This window comes from Oenanthe melanoleuca, chromosome 2 (assembly GCF_029582105.1).
Source record: "Oenanthe melanoleuca isolate GR-GAL-2019-014 chromosome 2, OMel1.0, whole genome shotgun sequence".
In the NCBI taxonomy this organism is placed as follows: Eukaryota; Metazoa; Chordata; class Aves; order Passeriformes; family Muscicapidae; genus Oenanthe; species Oenanthe melanoleuca.
This window is the reverse complement of record NC_079335.1, coordinates 99572878-99587587: the sequence shown is the minus strand read 5'-3', so window position 1 is coordinate 99587587 and position 14710 is coordinate 99572878. Positions and strand designations below refer to the sequence as shown.

The 14710-nt window shown below is 35.1% G+C and overlaps 1 protein-coding gene across 1 annotated transcript in view; it reads right to left on the bottom strand.

Moving 5' to 3' along the window:
- Positions 1-14710, bottom strand: part of CNTNAP2 (contactin associated protein 2) — a 1042550-nt gene that overhangs the window by 327183 nt on the left and 700657 nt on the right. The window contains exon 12 of the mRNA XM_056484872.1: positions 9302-9421. Coding sequence (XP_056340847.1) covers positions 9302-9421 — 120 coding nt within the window. The remainder of the gene's footprint in view (positions 1-9301; positions 9422-14710) is intronic.

Below are 14710 nucleotides of genomic sequence, written 5' to 3'. Positions count from 1 at the left end.
TGTTCCCTACCTACTGTACAAAGTTTCACAGCTTGTCTTATGGTCATGTTGGCTGGACTCTTCTCACTAAACCATATGGAGTGTTAGCATGAGTTTGTTCTTAAGTTGTATCCTGTTTATTTCAACTATTCTTTCTGGTGCTGTGGAGCAAGGGATAATCTCAGTAGATTGAAACCAGTCTGGTTCTTACAGGAAAATTCCTCATTGGTTTTGATTGACTACCATATTTTCAGAGGAAGCACTACTTTCTGTGACCTTGAAGCTTAAAAAAAATAAAAAAATATTAAAAAAGCCTGTTTCTAGATTATATCAGATTTAAGTAATTTTTGCTCTCATTGCTATCCCACTTCAGTCTTTTTCCCACCATGTGGAAGAGGTGGAGGGGAGTTTACAGCTTACTTCTGGTGCTGCCCTAAAATGAGTACTGAGTGACCACACTTGAAATTAGTAAAAATATTGTCTGTAGGTTCACATTATAGTTACTGTGCACCTATTCTCCTTTTTAGAAAAGCACTAAGACTAATTTTAAGTGCTAAAATGAAAACATGTAAATAATCTCGGCATCTTTTAGGAGCGTTCAAAGACAGCCTTCACACAAGAACTTCTTATCACTGTATACTCACATTCATACATAATCTGTACTAATTCACTTATTAGGAAGTCCTGGGAGGGAGACATGAGAGAATAATTTTGTACATCTCCTGTCTTCCTGGAAAAACTGTATCAGCAGTACATTCCCTAGATGCGTAAGTGCAGTTCAAAATGGATATCTTCTGCAGCTTATTCATTGCCCAAGTAATTTCTTTTTAAAACTTGTCTTTTAGAGCATAAAAGAAAGCCTGAGAATTTTTAACAGCAATAGTGACAACACAGCTTACCTCCACTTCTAGAAAAATTGGTTTAGAAAATTACACATCAGGGTGGCAGCACTGCACCCTGAATGCTGGTTGGAAATTCTAGAGTAGAATGAATCTCTTTTCACTCCTACAAATTGCCTGTAATTTTTTCATCACTTGACTATCTGTTTCAGAAATAAGTGAACTTAATACACCATTTTTGGTCTGAACAGGATTTTAGATATTTCCTTTTAACTAATCTGCTCTTTGAACATTTAGCTACATTGATTCCAGTTTCAAAGAAATTATCAATAGCAACAACTCTGAACAGGTAAATGGCATTCTTCCTAGTCCCATGGTCAATAAGACAAGACAGTAGTAGCAGTCAGTAAAAAGCAGCCCTGGATAGGATTTGATGAGAAGATGTTCTTTGCACTGTTGATTAAGGACATGGAAGCAGTAAGTGAAAGGCACATATGGGAAAACATTTCTGTACACCATAAATCCCACATGAACTTAGTGACTCACACCCTCCAGGCTTTGAGGCAGCAGAGCTCAAAGCCCACAGAAGCACAGAGCAGCTTTCCCAGTGATATGGGGAGTATGCAAAAACACACATCTCACATAATTCGTAACCCTCCACCCAAACAACAGAAAAACTCTGAGAAAATATTATCATCAAAATAAAATAAAGTTTGCAAACCACCACCAACTCCCACTATTTCGGGGTAATTTAATTGTCTAGCCTTAAGTCAACCTTAATTTTCTGACCAAAAGCAATAATAAAAGTTTTACAGAAAACACAAGTTTTGTTTGGCCTTTCAATAATATTCTCTACAGGAGCAATTTTCTAGGGATAACTGAAGCATATCACTGGCCTGAAGCAACTTGTGCCAAGTTCCTCACATCCCCAGTAGGGAGCAAGTGTGTGGGAGTGAATCCAGAGCTAAATATTTGCTTCTAACATTCACAGTAACAGTTTGAGGTAGATGGTACTGATCATCATTTTATTGACGACCATCCCTTTTTTCTACTCCCCCAGTTATGGACATATTTCTTGAAATATAGGCTTGTGGGGTCTTGCAATGCACAGAATTCTAAAAAGGATTGTTGTATTCTAATTTCTGAGAGCTTGATTTCCAACAAATGAGGAATATTTTCTCATTGCAGGTGATGTGAGGATTTTTGCTTCTCCTAGACCAAATAATTCAGCAAAACAGAGATTCTGTTTTATTTTCAACTAAGTCTGCTATGTCATTCTCAAAAGCCAATTTGTTCTCGTGCTTTGAGGTCATTACATGACATTGAGTCATCTTATGCCTGATGTATAGATGTTTGCTCCAACTATGAGCATCTGAAGTGCATTAAGATGATGACATGACATACTTTTATTAATGTATATTCTTATATGATGCTTCAGAGTTTGAAGTGAGACAGAAAAAAAGATGAAGAACTAGAGGAATGTAGTCAGACAGCAAGAAATGTTTCTATTACTTGGTGACTTAAGAAGCCACCTTGAGTGTCAGTGATAAAGCTTGCTCTCTTCTGAAACAGAGCATATCAAGAATTTTGTCCTGGAGGCAGACATCATATCATATTTTTTGTTCTATGGTTTAGATATTTTCTCTGCAGTTGTAAACTGGGGTAGCTTTTAATTTTCTACACAAGCAAGGGTGACTGCAGAAAATACCTAGAGATATTCCAACATTATTTAGGATAATGTAAATGTTACACAATTTACTCAAACCCTAAAGTCATGACATCACATTTTCATTATTACACATTTGTGCTTAATGAAGTCACAAGGTGTTGATTCACAACCTTTTTTTCCCCTGTCCTCTCCAAATTCTATGATTTTATATTATGATGAGCCCTGAGATTATTAGAACCTTTATCTCTGTGTGGAGGCTATTTCTATGGCAGTATATGTTTAAGTCATAAACATTGTAAAAGATAAGTAAAAAAAAAAACCACAATCCCATGGCCCTTAATACCAGGCTGTAGTTCTTTACTCTTCTATCCTTAAAAGCCTGACAATAAGACAAACTCCACATGTTGTCACAGAACACAGAAACAGACTGCTCTCACTCATTCCTTGCCATCTAGATAGTGGCTTCAGCCAGTCAAACTCAACTGCCAAGCACAGGGGTGCCTAACAACATCAATTTTTAGTGATAATCAGAGGCATACCCAACGAACCAAACAGAAAAACATCCTGATTTATTTCACAAGGACACCAGACAGCAAGCTGCATCTAATCAAGATCAGTCCAGATAAAGGCTAATAATTACAGTCTGTGAACTGATTGAGGCTGAGTGGAAAGTTGTATCCAGATGGAAGAACAACCATGATCACTTTTGTAGCAAGTCAGTACTGGTTTCCACAGCATGGGAGAAAATACACTAGTCAAATTTGTTGAGATACATTAAAGTACCACAATGAGCAAGAAAGCCAAACTGGACATAAATAAAAAAAAACAACATTGAGAAAAGCTGATTACAAATGAAAACATGTGCCAATGAAACCCAGAATAAAAAGGACATGCCCTGTAAATAAGAGCAGATGAAAAATATAATCAATGAACTAAAGCTGAGATGCAGGATGCTTCAGCCAACTTGGCAGGCAAGGATGTAAACATAGTCTGTTCTGTTTCCAGGTTTCTCATGGGTCTCTTATTTTACTCTGATGCTTGGAAGATGAACTCACCTTAGGAAGAAAGTCTGTCATCAGAGATGCTCCTCTAGACATGATGCCCTGATGCTTCAATGACTATTTTCTTCTCAGTACTTTTTCTCCTTTGTTTTTTTGTTTTTTTGTGGATTTTTTTCTACAGAGGGTCTAGCTTGATAAGTCAAAACAACCGAAAAACAGTGCCCTAAATGCCTTGATACTTTTCCCCTCCCCCTTTTTTCTTTTTTTGCTACATTTGTTTCTGCACTTGTTTCATCTGCAGGGAAACAAGCTTGGATACCCGCAACCAGAACCCCAGTACATTTCAAATATTTGTTCCTCTTTTTATCTCTCAAATGTAATCTTAACTTGCAAAAATGACTGACGGATTGTTAAAAAGTCCTCCCCAAAACCCTGTACAATGGAAAGAAAAGTGTATGAGATGCTGTTAGAAATAGAATCTTCATTTAACATGTAAGAATTGAGACAATTAAGCATCTTTTCTTCCTCTATTTTAGGCAAGGGACTCAAATATTATTATTGAAAGCTTTATGCAATGAGATTACATTAGGTAAGGTCTCTATAATTGTCATTAAACAACTTAGCATTGTCTAATGACAAAATTTTGTTTCTTGCCTTTAAATATGTATCAATTCATTCTATTCAAAAACTAAAAAATATTAACTTTTTCCCTAAATCTTTACTTTATTGAATTAAATTGCTCAACATTTTGTTTCACATATATTTTTTATATACATACATATATGCATGAATAAAAGTTCTGGCACCTTGGACGTTCAGTAATGTAGTTCTCAGGTAAGAATTCTCATCTGAGAGAACAGATTATATGAATATGAGTAATAGAATCAAACATTTACTGCTTCCAGGGCACTTTTCTTTAGGATGTAGTGATGGCACATTTGTATTCATGCCATATGTTTCTACATATGTCATAGTATAGAGCATTCCATTGACCCACTATGTACAGAGAGGAGAGAGAACAGTCACAGTGTACAGCAGTTGTGGTTGTTTAATGTCTGCTTACAAAGTCATTGCAGTAACTATTACATGTGCCACTTCAGTTAAAAAAAAATGAAGAGAGAGAAGGGAAGGAGGACAGTGGGTAGAGAAGTCACCTCATACATTTGACCTTAATGAGGCAGGCTATGAATACTCATAATGATTTCTCAAACTGTTTGAAGATGAGCAGCTTGAGGCAAACGAATTGTACTAGAAAGGAGATAGGCTAAGTACCACTCAAATGGAGCCATTATGCTTGCAGCTATTTGGATCCTGAAATGAGATAAAAGCTGCATCATGGAGGCATAAAGACTTCAGGACAAATAGAAAGAATTAACTGACATATCTTCTGGTAAAATACATTATGAAACCTTTCAGTTCTACTTTGCATCAGTAGTCTAAGTGATGAAGCACTAGGAACAGCAGGCTATGATTTTCTTCTCCTCAGCTTAAAGCCTCAAGCAACTACAGGAGTGCTGATCTGCCTCTCCTGCTGACGTCCCTTACAGCCATTAGGATAAATAACTCAGCCCTTATGGTCCCTCTGCATTGTTCCTCTACTTATTCCTCACTCTAAAAATTCTTGCAGGACAAATGCACAAGGTAAGATCTTAATAATCTTACTCATCTGACACTTCTCCACCATCCTCCTTGTACCAAACAGAGAAACAGAGAAAAAGAGAAACATTAAAAACAGAGTAATCCATTTATTTCTTGTGTCTTTCTCAATGGGACTGAAACGAAATCTGTCAGAGAAAAATGAATTAGGCCTAGAGATTCAGAAATATTATACAGAGCATGGAATGAAGTTGCAATATATTCAAACTTTTCACTGACAAATTTAGGATATTAAGATATTCTAACAAATACCTTAGAAGAGCAATTCTTTCCACTACAGCTACCGCTCTAATGGCAATTAAGGAGAAAATGGGAAAGGTCATAGCAGACACTGAGAGAGCAACCCTCCAACTTTGGAAAAAACAGTTTGAATGCAGTCTAACTTTGCCTTGTGGACCTTCCTCTGAAAGAGGGTAAGATGACAGAGCTTTGAAAGAGTTCCCTGTTGATCTTAGCCACAAAAGAGGCTAAACTGAAAAGCACTCTAATGGTTAAACATTGTGTCACAACATCACAGCATCAAGGAGTACTTTTTCCATAAGTGCATTAATTTGAAAAGTTCTGACTTTATACCTCTAAATGCTTTCAATACTGTTTTTCAAAAGAAGAAAAAAGAAAGGCAAAGAAAAAAAGCTTTCTAAAATTTACATAGTTCCTACAGATAACTATTTGGAAAACTGCACAATATGAACAGCAATGCCCAGATTTGGAAAAGCTATTTTATTGCATCACAAATAGATAGTTTGAATGTGGTATCTCAAACATCTTCATCACTATGAGGACATAAAATGTAATGCTTGGCTCCTCTTCCTCATCAGACCACAGCCCTGAGTACAACCTTTATTTGGAGAAGACAAGGGCAAGAGAATTGAAGTGAGAGGCTTGGAGATTTCTTTGAAAATAGAGTTGTTTGTAGAGACCATGAACTGCTGTGGGGAGCACAATCAATTACATATTTCTAACTTTGACTGCACTATTGAATCACCAGCACATCTTAGAAACCAGAACAATTTTTAGTTACCACAGTAACATCTGTGAAGCAGGGGGGTCGTCATAACACTCGCCAGCTTACTAAATTAAGACACACTGAATTTGGACATGGATTATGCCCAGAAATATGCCCAGACAGCTGTCTTCTGCACCACAATTTTCTATCTCATTTTTTTCTTTTTAATATTGTTTGCCACATTTGGGTACACTACTGCTTTCTCACTAGAGACTCTACAGGTGAAATGTTAATATAATGATAAAATTATGAATTTTGTGACTCAATATTTGTGATACAGTATATTAAAGGGCTAAATACACAATTTCTTGACAAACAATTTCAGTGGCTTTCCAGGATATTGTCCTTGCTCCAGAAGGCTTACAGTCAAGTAAGAGTGACGTTCACTATCCCAACATTTTTCTCCAGTAAAACTATAGTACATTAATTGTGAAAGTAGTACATAGCTGTTAAGGCACTTTGTTTTGCAAAGATTGATATTAACTTTGCCAACTCTGTGGACTTGCTTTGTCAAGGAATGGAACTAGCAAGTTGCACTTCCCATTTTTAGTCATTGAAACGTTCTCTGCTTGCTAGTTTCAACTCAATGAAAGAAGGCAAATTTAAAATGTGCATTAGTATCTTGAGTAGTAATTTAATATAGAGATGTTTGTTTAACACGGTGGAAGAATAGTAACATTTAGATTTGACTCAGACTAGAGAGGAAAATATAGTTAAGAATTTCTATTAAAATATCATTACCTTGCCATATTTTTTTTTTTCATTTAGTATACTCCACTTACCAATCAGTATAGCTAAATTTATAGATTATTTAGTTTTATGTTCACAAAAAAAAATAAATTTGTAATTCAGCTAGTTTAAGTATTTTTCAAATGTAGTTCTAGCAATACCATAGGCCTGCACAAGCTGGATACTACAATTTTTTGAGAATTCTGCTCTGATTCTCTCATGCTTTAGTGCTTTCTGTTAAATTTCAAAATATATATAATTGCTACAGAGTTCTACAGAACTGTGTTACTGATAAAGCAAAGTACTCAAGTAACCTCCATCCCTACACTAGCATGCATGCTGATGATAATACCCTATATAGATACAGAAAAAGATTTAGGGTGTTGTGCTAAAATTTTAGCTCTTTTCCCTCCAGCCTTAGTGCCTCAGATGACCACTAATCAAAAGAAAACAAAAACTGTGACATCTGCAATGCATAGGCACTACACAGTTTGTACACAGGTGATGAGCTTTACTCAGTTGGGAACAACTGTCAGTTTTAGAAGCACAGATTAAAATTACTTTCCATCAATTTTCACATATCTCTTGCAGTCATTTGCATTGTAATGAAGAAATAGTTGTTTTAGTTTTTTATTTTTAAAATGGCAGCATTTATATGGATATTAGTGCAAATTGTCTTTTTCTTGTAGCAAAGAGCTGCTGATGAGAGCGATCCAGTTAAAAGAGAAAACTGAATTTTTCCACAGCATGCTTCATATCCAAGTGAATTAAATCATGTATCCTAATGTCCATGATCTCCATGCATTGGTTAGGAAAAGGTCACATTTATTTACTCTGAAATTGTTTTGTAGATGAGAAACGTTAGTAAAATGAAATTATTACTTTTACTTCTCCTTTTTTTTTCCCCTCAGTGTTGAAGAAGCTACTAGGACCTTCTGTTGTATTTTTATATTTAACACAAATAAGCAATGCTGCAGTACTGGATGAGTGTACTTTTCTGTGCCTACCCCCACTAGGGCAGTGTATTTTTAATTTAAAAATTTATCCTTGAAGAGTAACCAAAACCTGTAGCCAGCACTGAACACAGCAGTTCTGAATAGCAGAAATCATTTAAATGACAGCATTCTTGGCCTTGTTTCATGCAGTGCCTGCCTGATTAGTCACTGATGCTGTTCAAGGTGCTTGTTATGATTTAAAAAGCTCTAAATGGCTCAGGATCTGAAAGAGTGGCTTTACACTCAGGTCTCAGGACAGAAGGTTTGGCCTGTCTCTCCCTCCAGTCCAAATAGGATTTACAGCACTTCCAGATCTTAGATTAGGCTCCTTTCTAGGTGTGCATTCATTATCCAAATGCGGATATCAATGGCAACATGGAATAGCGGTATTCGCCTGTTCTCCAACAGGCTGTCTACCATGAGCACCTGATCTGGGGTTTGCTGCATGTGCCATGATCCCTCCCCATCATTCCAGCTGGATACAACCCATCCCACAGCCCCAGATATGTCCAGGTTTCTGCCCCCAGAATAGTTGTGGGAGCTTCAGCACCGTGATCTCTAAAATGTCTGAAACAGTCTAAAGACTCAGGCATACCCCAGATTTCCAATGCAAACAGAATGAAATTCAAACTTGTAACGCAGACATTTGGGGAAAGTCAGATTACATGTTTGTCTTATCAGCTACCAAGTATTTCATATCAGAAAAAGTGCTGAGACAACTGCTATGCATTAACAGAACAAAGAAATAATATATTCTCAGTGCAGAAAATTGCCGTTTTTCATTATCATATTTTTCTGCCTCATCATGGCAACACAGATAACTTTGAGAAAGCAAAACTAGTCTTAAAAGCATGAAACAATAAAAGCACACAATAACATCAAAATAAGTTAATGTAGTTATAAGTATTATCTCCAGAGTGTTACTGGTGTTAGAGGACATACCTAGTTTTAAAAACAAAATAGACAATAAAGAAAACTCAAATGTTTTGCGTCTTTTGTAATTAATTTCCATTCCCTGCCTGTGCTGGTAAGCTGCCTTCTACAATGCCCCATGAACAACAGATACTAGTGAACTCCACTAGGTTGATATACAACAGTTTTGGTAAATAGCCATATCTATCGACTTCTTCTCTGTGTATCTTTTAAATTTTTTTAAATGATGCAACACTGAGGATACAGGCACCTATTTGGACTAATAGGTGCACTTCAAAAAATGTATTAAATGGATTAACTATTACCTTGCTCAGTCTATCCTGAGTAGCAACTGCAAATTTGACGATCCCTGATGAAAAACTCCTAGTAATTATTTTTCTTTTAACAAGAAATATGAAATATGAACAGCCTCTTTCTCCTAACTAAATTTTAAAAGACCCCAAAAACCAAATCTCCCCTTCATCCAACTTAATCAGTAAATATAATGCAGTTACCTGTCATGTTGCAGTAAACTTTCAATGGTCCCAGTGTCCCACTGCCATCTGGATCTATCCAGTAGTAATTTGAAGTTTTGCCCAAGTGTTTGTATGCTTCACAAGATAGTTCATAAATAGCTGGAATGAAATTAAACAGAATAATAAGAATAGTTGTAACTTGGGGGGGAAAAAAACTTATGATAGTTAATGGATCCTGTTTATATACAAAGAATGTACTTTTGACATTAAAGCAATATCACTGAGGCTCACAGAAAACAAAGCATCTTTCCAAAATTATAGAAGTGATTAAATCTTGCAGCATGTAATTTCTGCTTTTGTAATGTGAGGAAAAGTCAGAATAGGAAGAAAATTCTAACAGCTTGGAGAGAGAGAAGAAAAATAACACTTTTCCAAGAGTATATTTAATGTTTTACAATACAGTTCGTAACTTTGTTTATATTCTTGTTTAAGTTTCTATTACTTCCATTGATACAACATACTTTTACCCTTAAGCTTTTTTTTTTGAGATACTGAAAGAGCTAATGAGTTTTTTCTCAGTAAATTTTATAATTGTTCATGTTTTACTATAACTCAAAATAACACTGACTTTCAAAATTGTAAAATTTCTCCCTACCTGCAATATCTGTCTCTACACTGCCATGTAGTTACAGCTATGTACTCTTTTACATACATACAGAGCTAATTCTCTGGCTCAGCAAGGTCTGAAATGTCACAATATTTGCTGGAATAAGTTTAATGGATTTATCACACAGGTTCGTTTCAATTTTTCCTTGAATACCGCTTTCTATTTCAAGTCATAAAATTGTTTGTCAAATTGTTATGACGAATAGCTCAAACATAATAATAAGCATTGTAGATAGAATCTTTTCTAGTAATTCCCATATTTTCATACAAATGTAGAATTTTTACAAAATTATATGCATTAAATATGAAGAAATAATTTTATGCTAAGAAAAAGTAAAACTGATAATTTATAGAAATTGTTGTGTGTGCATACACGTATAAAAAAGGTGGATTACCTAAATACTTTCCTGTACAATTATTTAAAAAGGAATGTGTGATGCTGCTTTGTTTTTAAGGACCAAATGGCACAGCTTTTTTGTTTGGAAGCAATTGATCAGCTGCTGAAAGAAATGAAATGTTTGTTAAACCAGACTTCATATCCACTCTAAAAATTCATCTAATTTGCTGGTGATTCTTGCAAGCAATCTCTTTGCTAGGACTGACTTTATTTCAAATGTCCATAAGGACAAGCTGTTTTGCTAGGCTCTGATGATGGTGAGTGACCAATCACACACACACATTTAAAGCCCTCTAACCACATATCAAGACATGGGAAGGAAAGTGGAGTTTAAAAAAAATATCAAATGTTGATATGCAAGGCTAAAGGCTTTTATCTATCTACAATTTCCTTGTGATGCTACAAGAGAAGGAATTTCCTGGAAAGTTGTATGTGCTTATTAGAGGACATAAAGTAAATTTTATACAACTAGATGACACTTTGATTAAATTGTAAAACATTCCCCTTTCTCCACCAACAAAGGTCAACATATTCTTCCATTATGAAGGAGACTCTGTGTCTGCTTTCAGGCTCTTCATGCAGAATTCATAAGGAATTCATAACCCATTTTGTTCAGAAGTACGTCCCTCACTCTCTACACACGATCTAAAAAAAAAAAAAAAATAAAATACTAATTCCATCAATGTATTATTGTTGTGATACTGACTAGCAAATTTTAATGGATGCACTCCAGGTCAAGTCAAGAAGATAAGAAATATTGTTTGTGATCTTAATGAAGTTTTGTGGTTTTAGTTTTTAAACTTTTTCAGAAAACCAGAGGAGTTTTTTCTCTATATTAATCAGACCTTTATGCAAGGCCACATGACATTTTTACCCAAATTTGCTGCTTTTGAGAACGCAGGCCAATTTTGTACAGAAATACTGCTACAACGCAGAAAACAGCATTAAAGAGTGTTATAGGGAAGTCAATTGTTTTTATAGAAAGTTAAGGGATTTAGATATAGCACCCTTCTTTCTTCTGTTCTTCTGGAATGGGAAAAATGGAAAGTGGCATATAGGTATCAGTTTTATAGCACAGAAAAGGCTGCTTTTTAATAAGTTTGTTTTGTTAAACTTCAACATTATGTTAAACATTAAATAATAGAAACTAAGATTACTCTTTAAATGAAGGCAAAACAATGGGATGTTCTAAACAAATTCAACTTACAGTGCTGATTCCATTAAGGAAGATAGGAAAGAAAAATATACAAAAGAAGTGGAAGAACTGAGGACATAAGGGCAATAGATTTTTGCTTTTCAAGCCAGTAGAAGTGAAATGCCAAAAATGTATATTTGCTTTCTTGGTACCTGGTCCAAATATACAACATATGTAGTCTTAAGGGATTTCAGAATAGTATTAAACTTCAAAATCTTCCAAGTTAAATGCAAAACTCACATGCACCCTGATGTCTGGATAAGCTATTTCTAGCATAATAAATCCAGCTGTCAGTTTGTTACAGTTTTTCAAAGGTCACTTCTATTCTTTCTGAGGAGAATAGCGGGGGAGGGGAAATCCTGCAAACAGCTTCACTCTTTTCGTGCTTTCATATTGCAACAAAAATGGTCTACAAGCTGCAAGAGGTGAAAATCTGGTCAGAACAGTGATCCAAGCTCTCAGAGTCAGGAAAAAGTATGCTCAAAAAAAGAATGCATAGCATTATAACAAAAAAATGCAATAGCCTTTTAAAAGTAATATCTCCTGAATAATACAGATCAAACAGAGACCACTAAATCCATTTCATGATAAAATTTGAAAGGGTTTTCAATGTTCCAACATGAACATAAAAAGTTTTAAAACTATAAACTTAAAAACCCCATATAAATTTCACTTTATATTCTGGTGTAAAGCATCAAGCTTCTCTAAGCTTCTTGGACTAGGCAGAAAATCCAGTCATTTTAATTACTTAACAAATGCACTATGAATGCCTTTTGAAGTTCACCACTAACTAAGCTAACATTCAAAACAGTGGATTTGAATGAACATGGCTTGTGGGAAAAAGCATATTTTCTTAGAAAAGCTTGATTAGGTAAGTAGGCTAAGGGAGAACAGCCTAGAGTGAAACAAATACTAACAACAAACTTGTAGCTGCACAGACTTTAAGAGCATTTTCATTGCTCCCGTTCTTCATGGGTTCTGAACACCAAAGGGGATGTGGTGATGGATGGGGAAGTCAACACTAATTTCTGAATTTTTAGGATCCTCTATTTTAAACATTAGAGGGAAAGAAAATAGTTCAAGAAATAGTTTACAGAATAGTTTTATTTTTTCCAGCTCAAGACTGTTAATCAAAAGTTGGAAAGAATCAACATCTCTTAGATTTCAGTGGCTCATAAGTGATTGAGTGAAGCAGATGTTCTCACTCCTGTTTTACTTTCTGACTGGTGTAAAGATCAAGGGATAGTTATTCTGCACAGGTGGTACAGCTGCTGGCTATCTCAAAAGAGCAGAATAGATGAATGACAAAAAGGATTTAGAAACTGTGCGGCCCTATATGATGTTCCCATAAAATTTCATTAGCACCTTGGTGAACTACAGTTTTTCCATCACTATGTGAAAAGGCACCTTTAATTTTAGGGCTGACAAACAGCCTCCTTTTATAAGTGCCAAGCTCATTATAAATAGATTACCTAGCATGACAGTTGCACTATGTGGCTCAATGAATGTGTTGCAATATGTTTTGTTTCTGTCACTGAATGTGGTTGCTTCAGGGAATAAACTCCTTTAAACACCTGCTAATGTAGGAGTAAATCTCAGCTTTACAGGAACATAGCAAAAGTGTAGATACAGAAAAATGGATGGAATTAAATGACAGCAAAAGTGACAAAACCAGGCAATGCATCAGATCCACAAAGTCCAGCTATGTCTCTCCAGTACTTTCAACTTGGAAAAATACTGAAAGTTAAATAGACTGTGAGATGCTTGGGTTTATGTAACTTAAAATCTTCAACTATTCCGACTCTTTAGCCCTCAAAGAACAAACATGCAATGAAGGGGGGAAAAACTCCAAGCTTACTCAAGAAACAGCTGCACACTGAAATGGCATACCTGAAATTTATTTATAATAATAAAATAAGATTTGTTGCTTTAGTATAACATATATTCAGAAGCTAACTGGAAAATTGAAAATGTTTAAAAAATAAATTTTTATACATCAATACATGTGCATTGTAAGTTCCTGTTCTGTCATCAGAATTTTCTCCCTGTGCATATCCACATTAAACCTATACTCATTCTTTACTCATTGCAATGCTATATAGTGGAGAAATGTCTTACAATTCTTTTAAGACAAGTTAAAAGAACTAGATATTTCATCATAGTCAAAGCAAGATATGTATGAGAGAAAAATACTCTTCTCTATTCTGACAGAATAGGTTGGGTTGCTGTACTACCTCATGTATATGAAAAAGTTTTTAAAAAGTTCTACAAAAAGCCAATATGATGCAATACTACTTCAACCTTCTTGCTATTCTGTAGGAAAATGTCTGTAATGCTCGGAACAAAGCCTTAAATCTGCCAGTTTTTTCAAGTCTGGAAATCCAAATTTTGTAGTTTGGAACTCAACCTTATAGTATCTAAGAAAAGGGAAAGTAAAATAAATTTTAAAATTCATTCATTAAGTTATAGTTAACTTAAAACAAGCATATGTATTGTTAAAGTCAGACTAATAATTGTGAACAAGTATTTACTTTTACATCTCACACTGTGAAAAGTAACTATTTCAGATATGACTTTGAGACAAAATGTTTTCGGATGTAGCTTTTGCCAGATTCCCAAATATTAGGGGTGCCATTGTTCATTTGCTATTGGAAAAGAAAATAAGGTTAGAAACTTCTGCTGAACATTCCTTCGCCCTCTCTGCTTTTTTAGGCTGACAGTTTACAGAAGATCACAACCCCTTCACCTATGAGAGCTGAAGTAAAAAATTAATCAAAAATCAAAACCCAAGGACAATCACCCAGTAACAGCATTCAAAAAAACTTATTAGTCAAACAGTGGCAGAAGGAGGAAATGAAAGCTCAGGAAGAAACCATCACCATTCTGATACAGAATTGCATATGTATCTAAAATTCTTTGAGCTATTTGAATACACTTCTACTTAGCATTCTAAGTGTATGCACATTCATCTGGAAATAGCTCCAAAATATTAAAGAGACCTAACATAATATGATCTTGCACAGAGAAGATTCTAAGATAACCAAGACCTCTGTTTTGTGATTTTTTTCTTGTCATTTTTACATATTACACAATGTTCTTAATGAAAAAAGCCAAAAGATAATGAAACACTTGGTTTGCTTTCTGCACACTGCTAAAGACCCTTTTAAAAAAGTCTTTATTGATTAAAAAG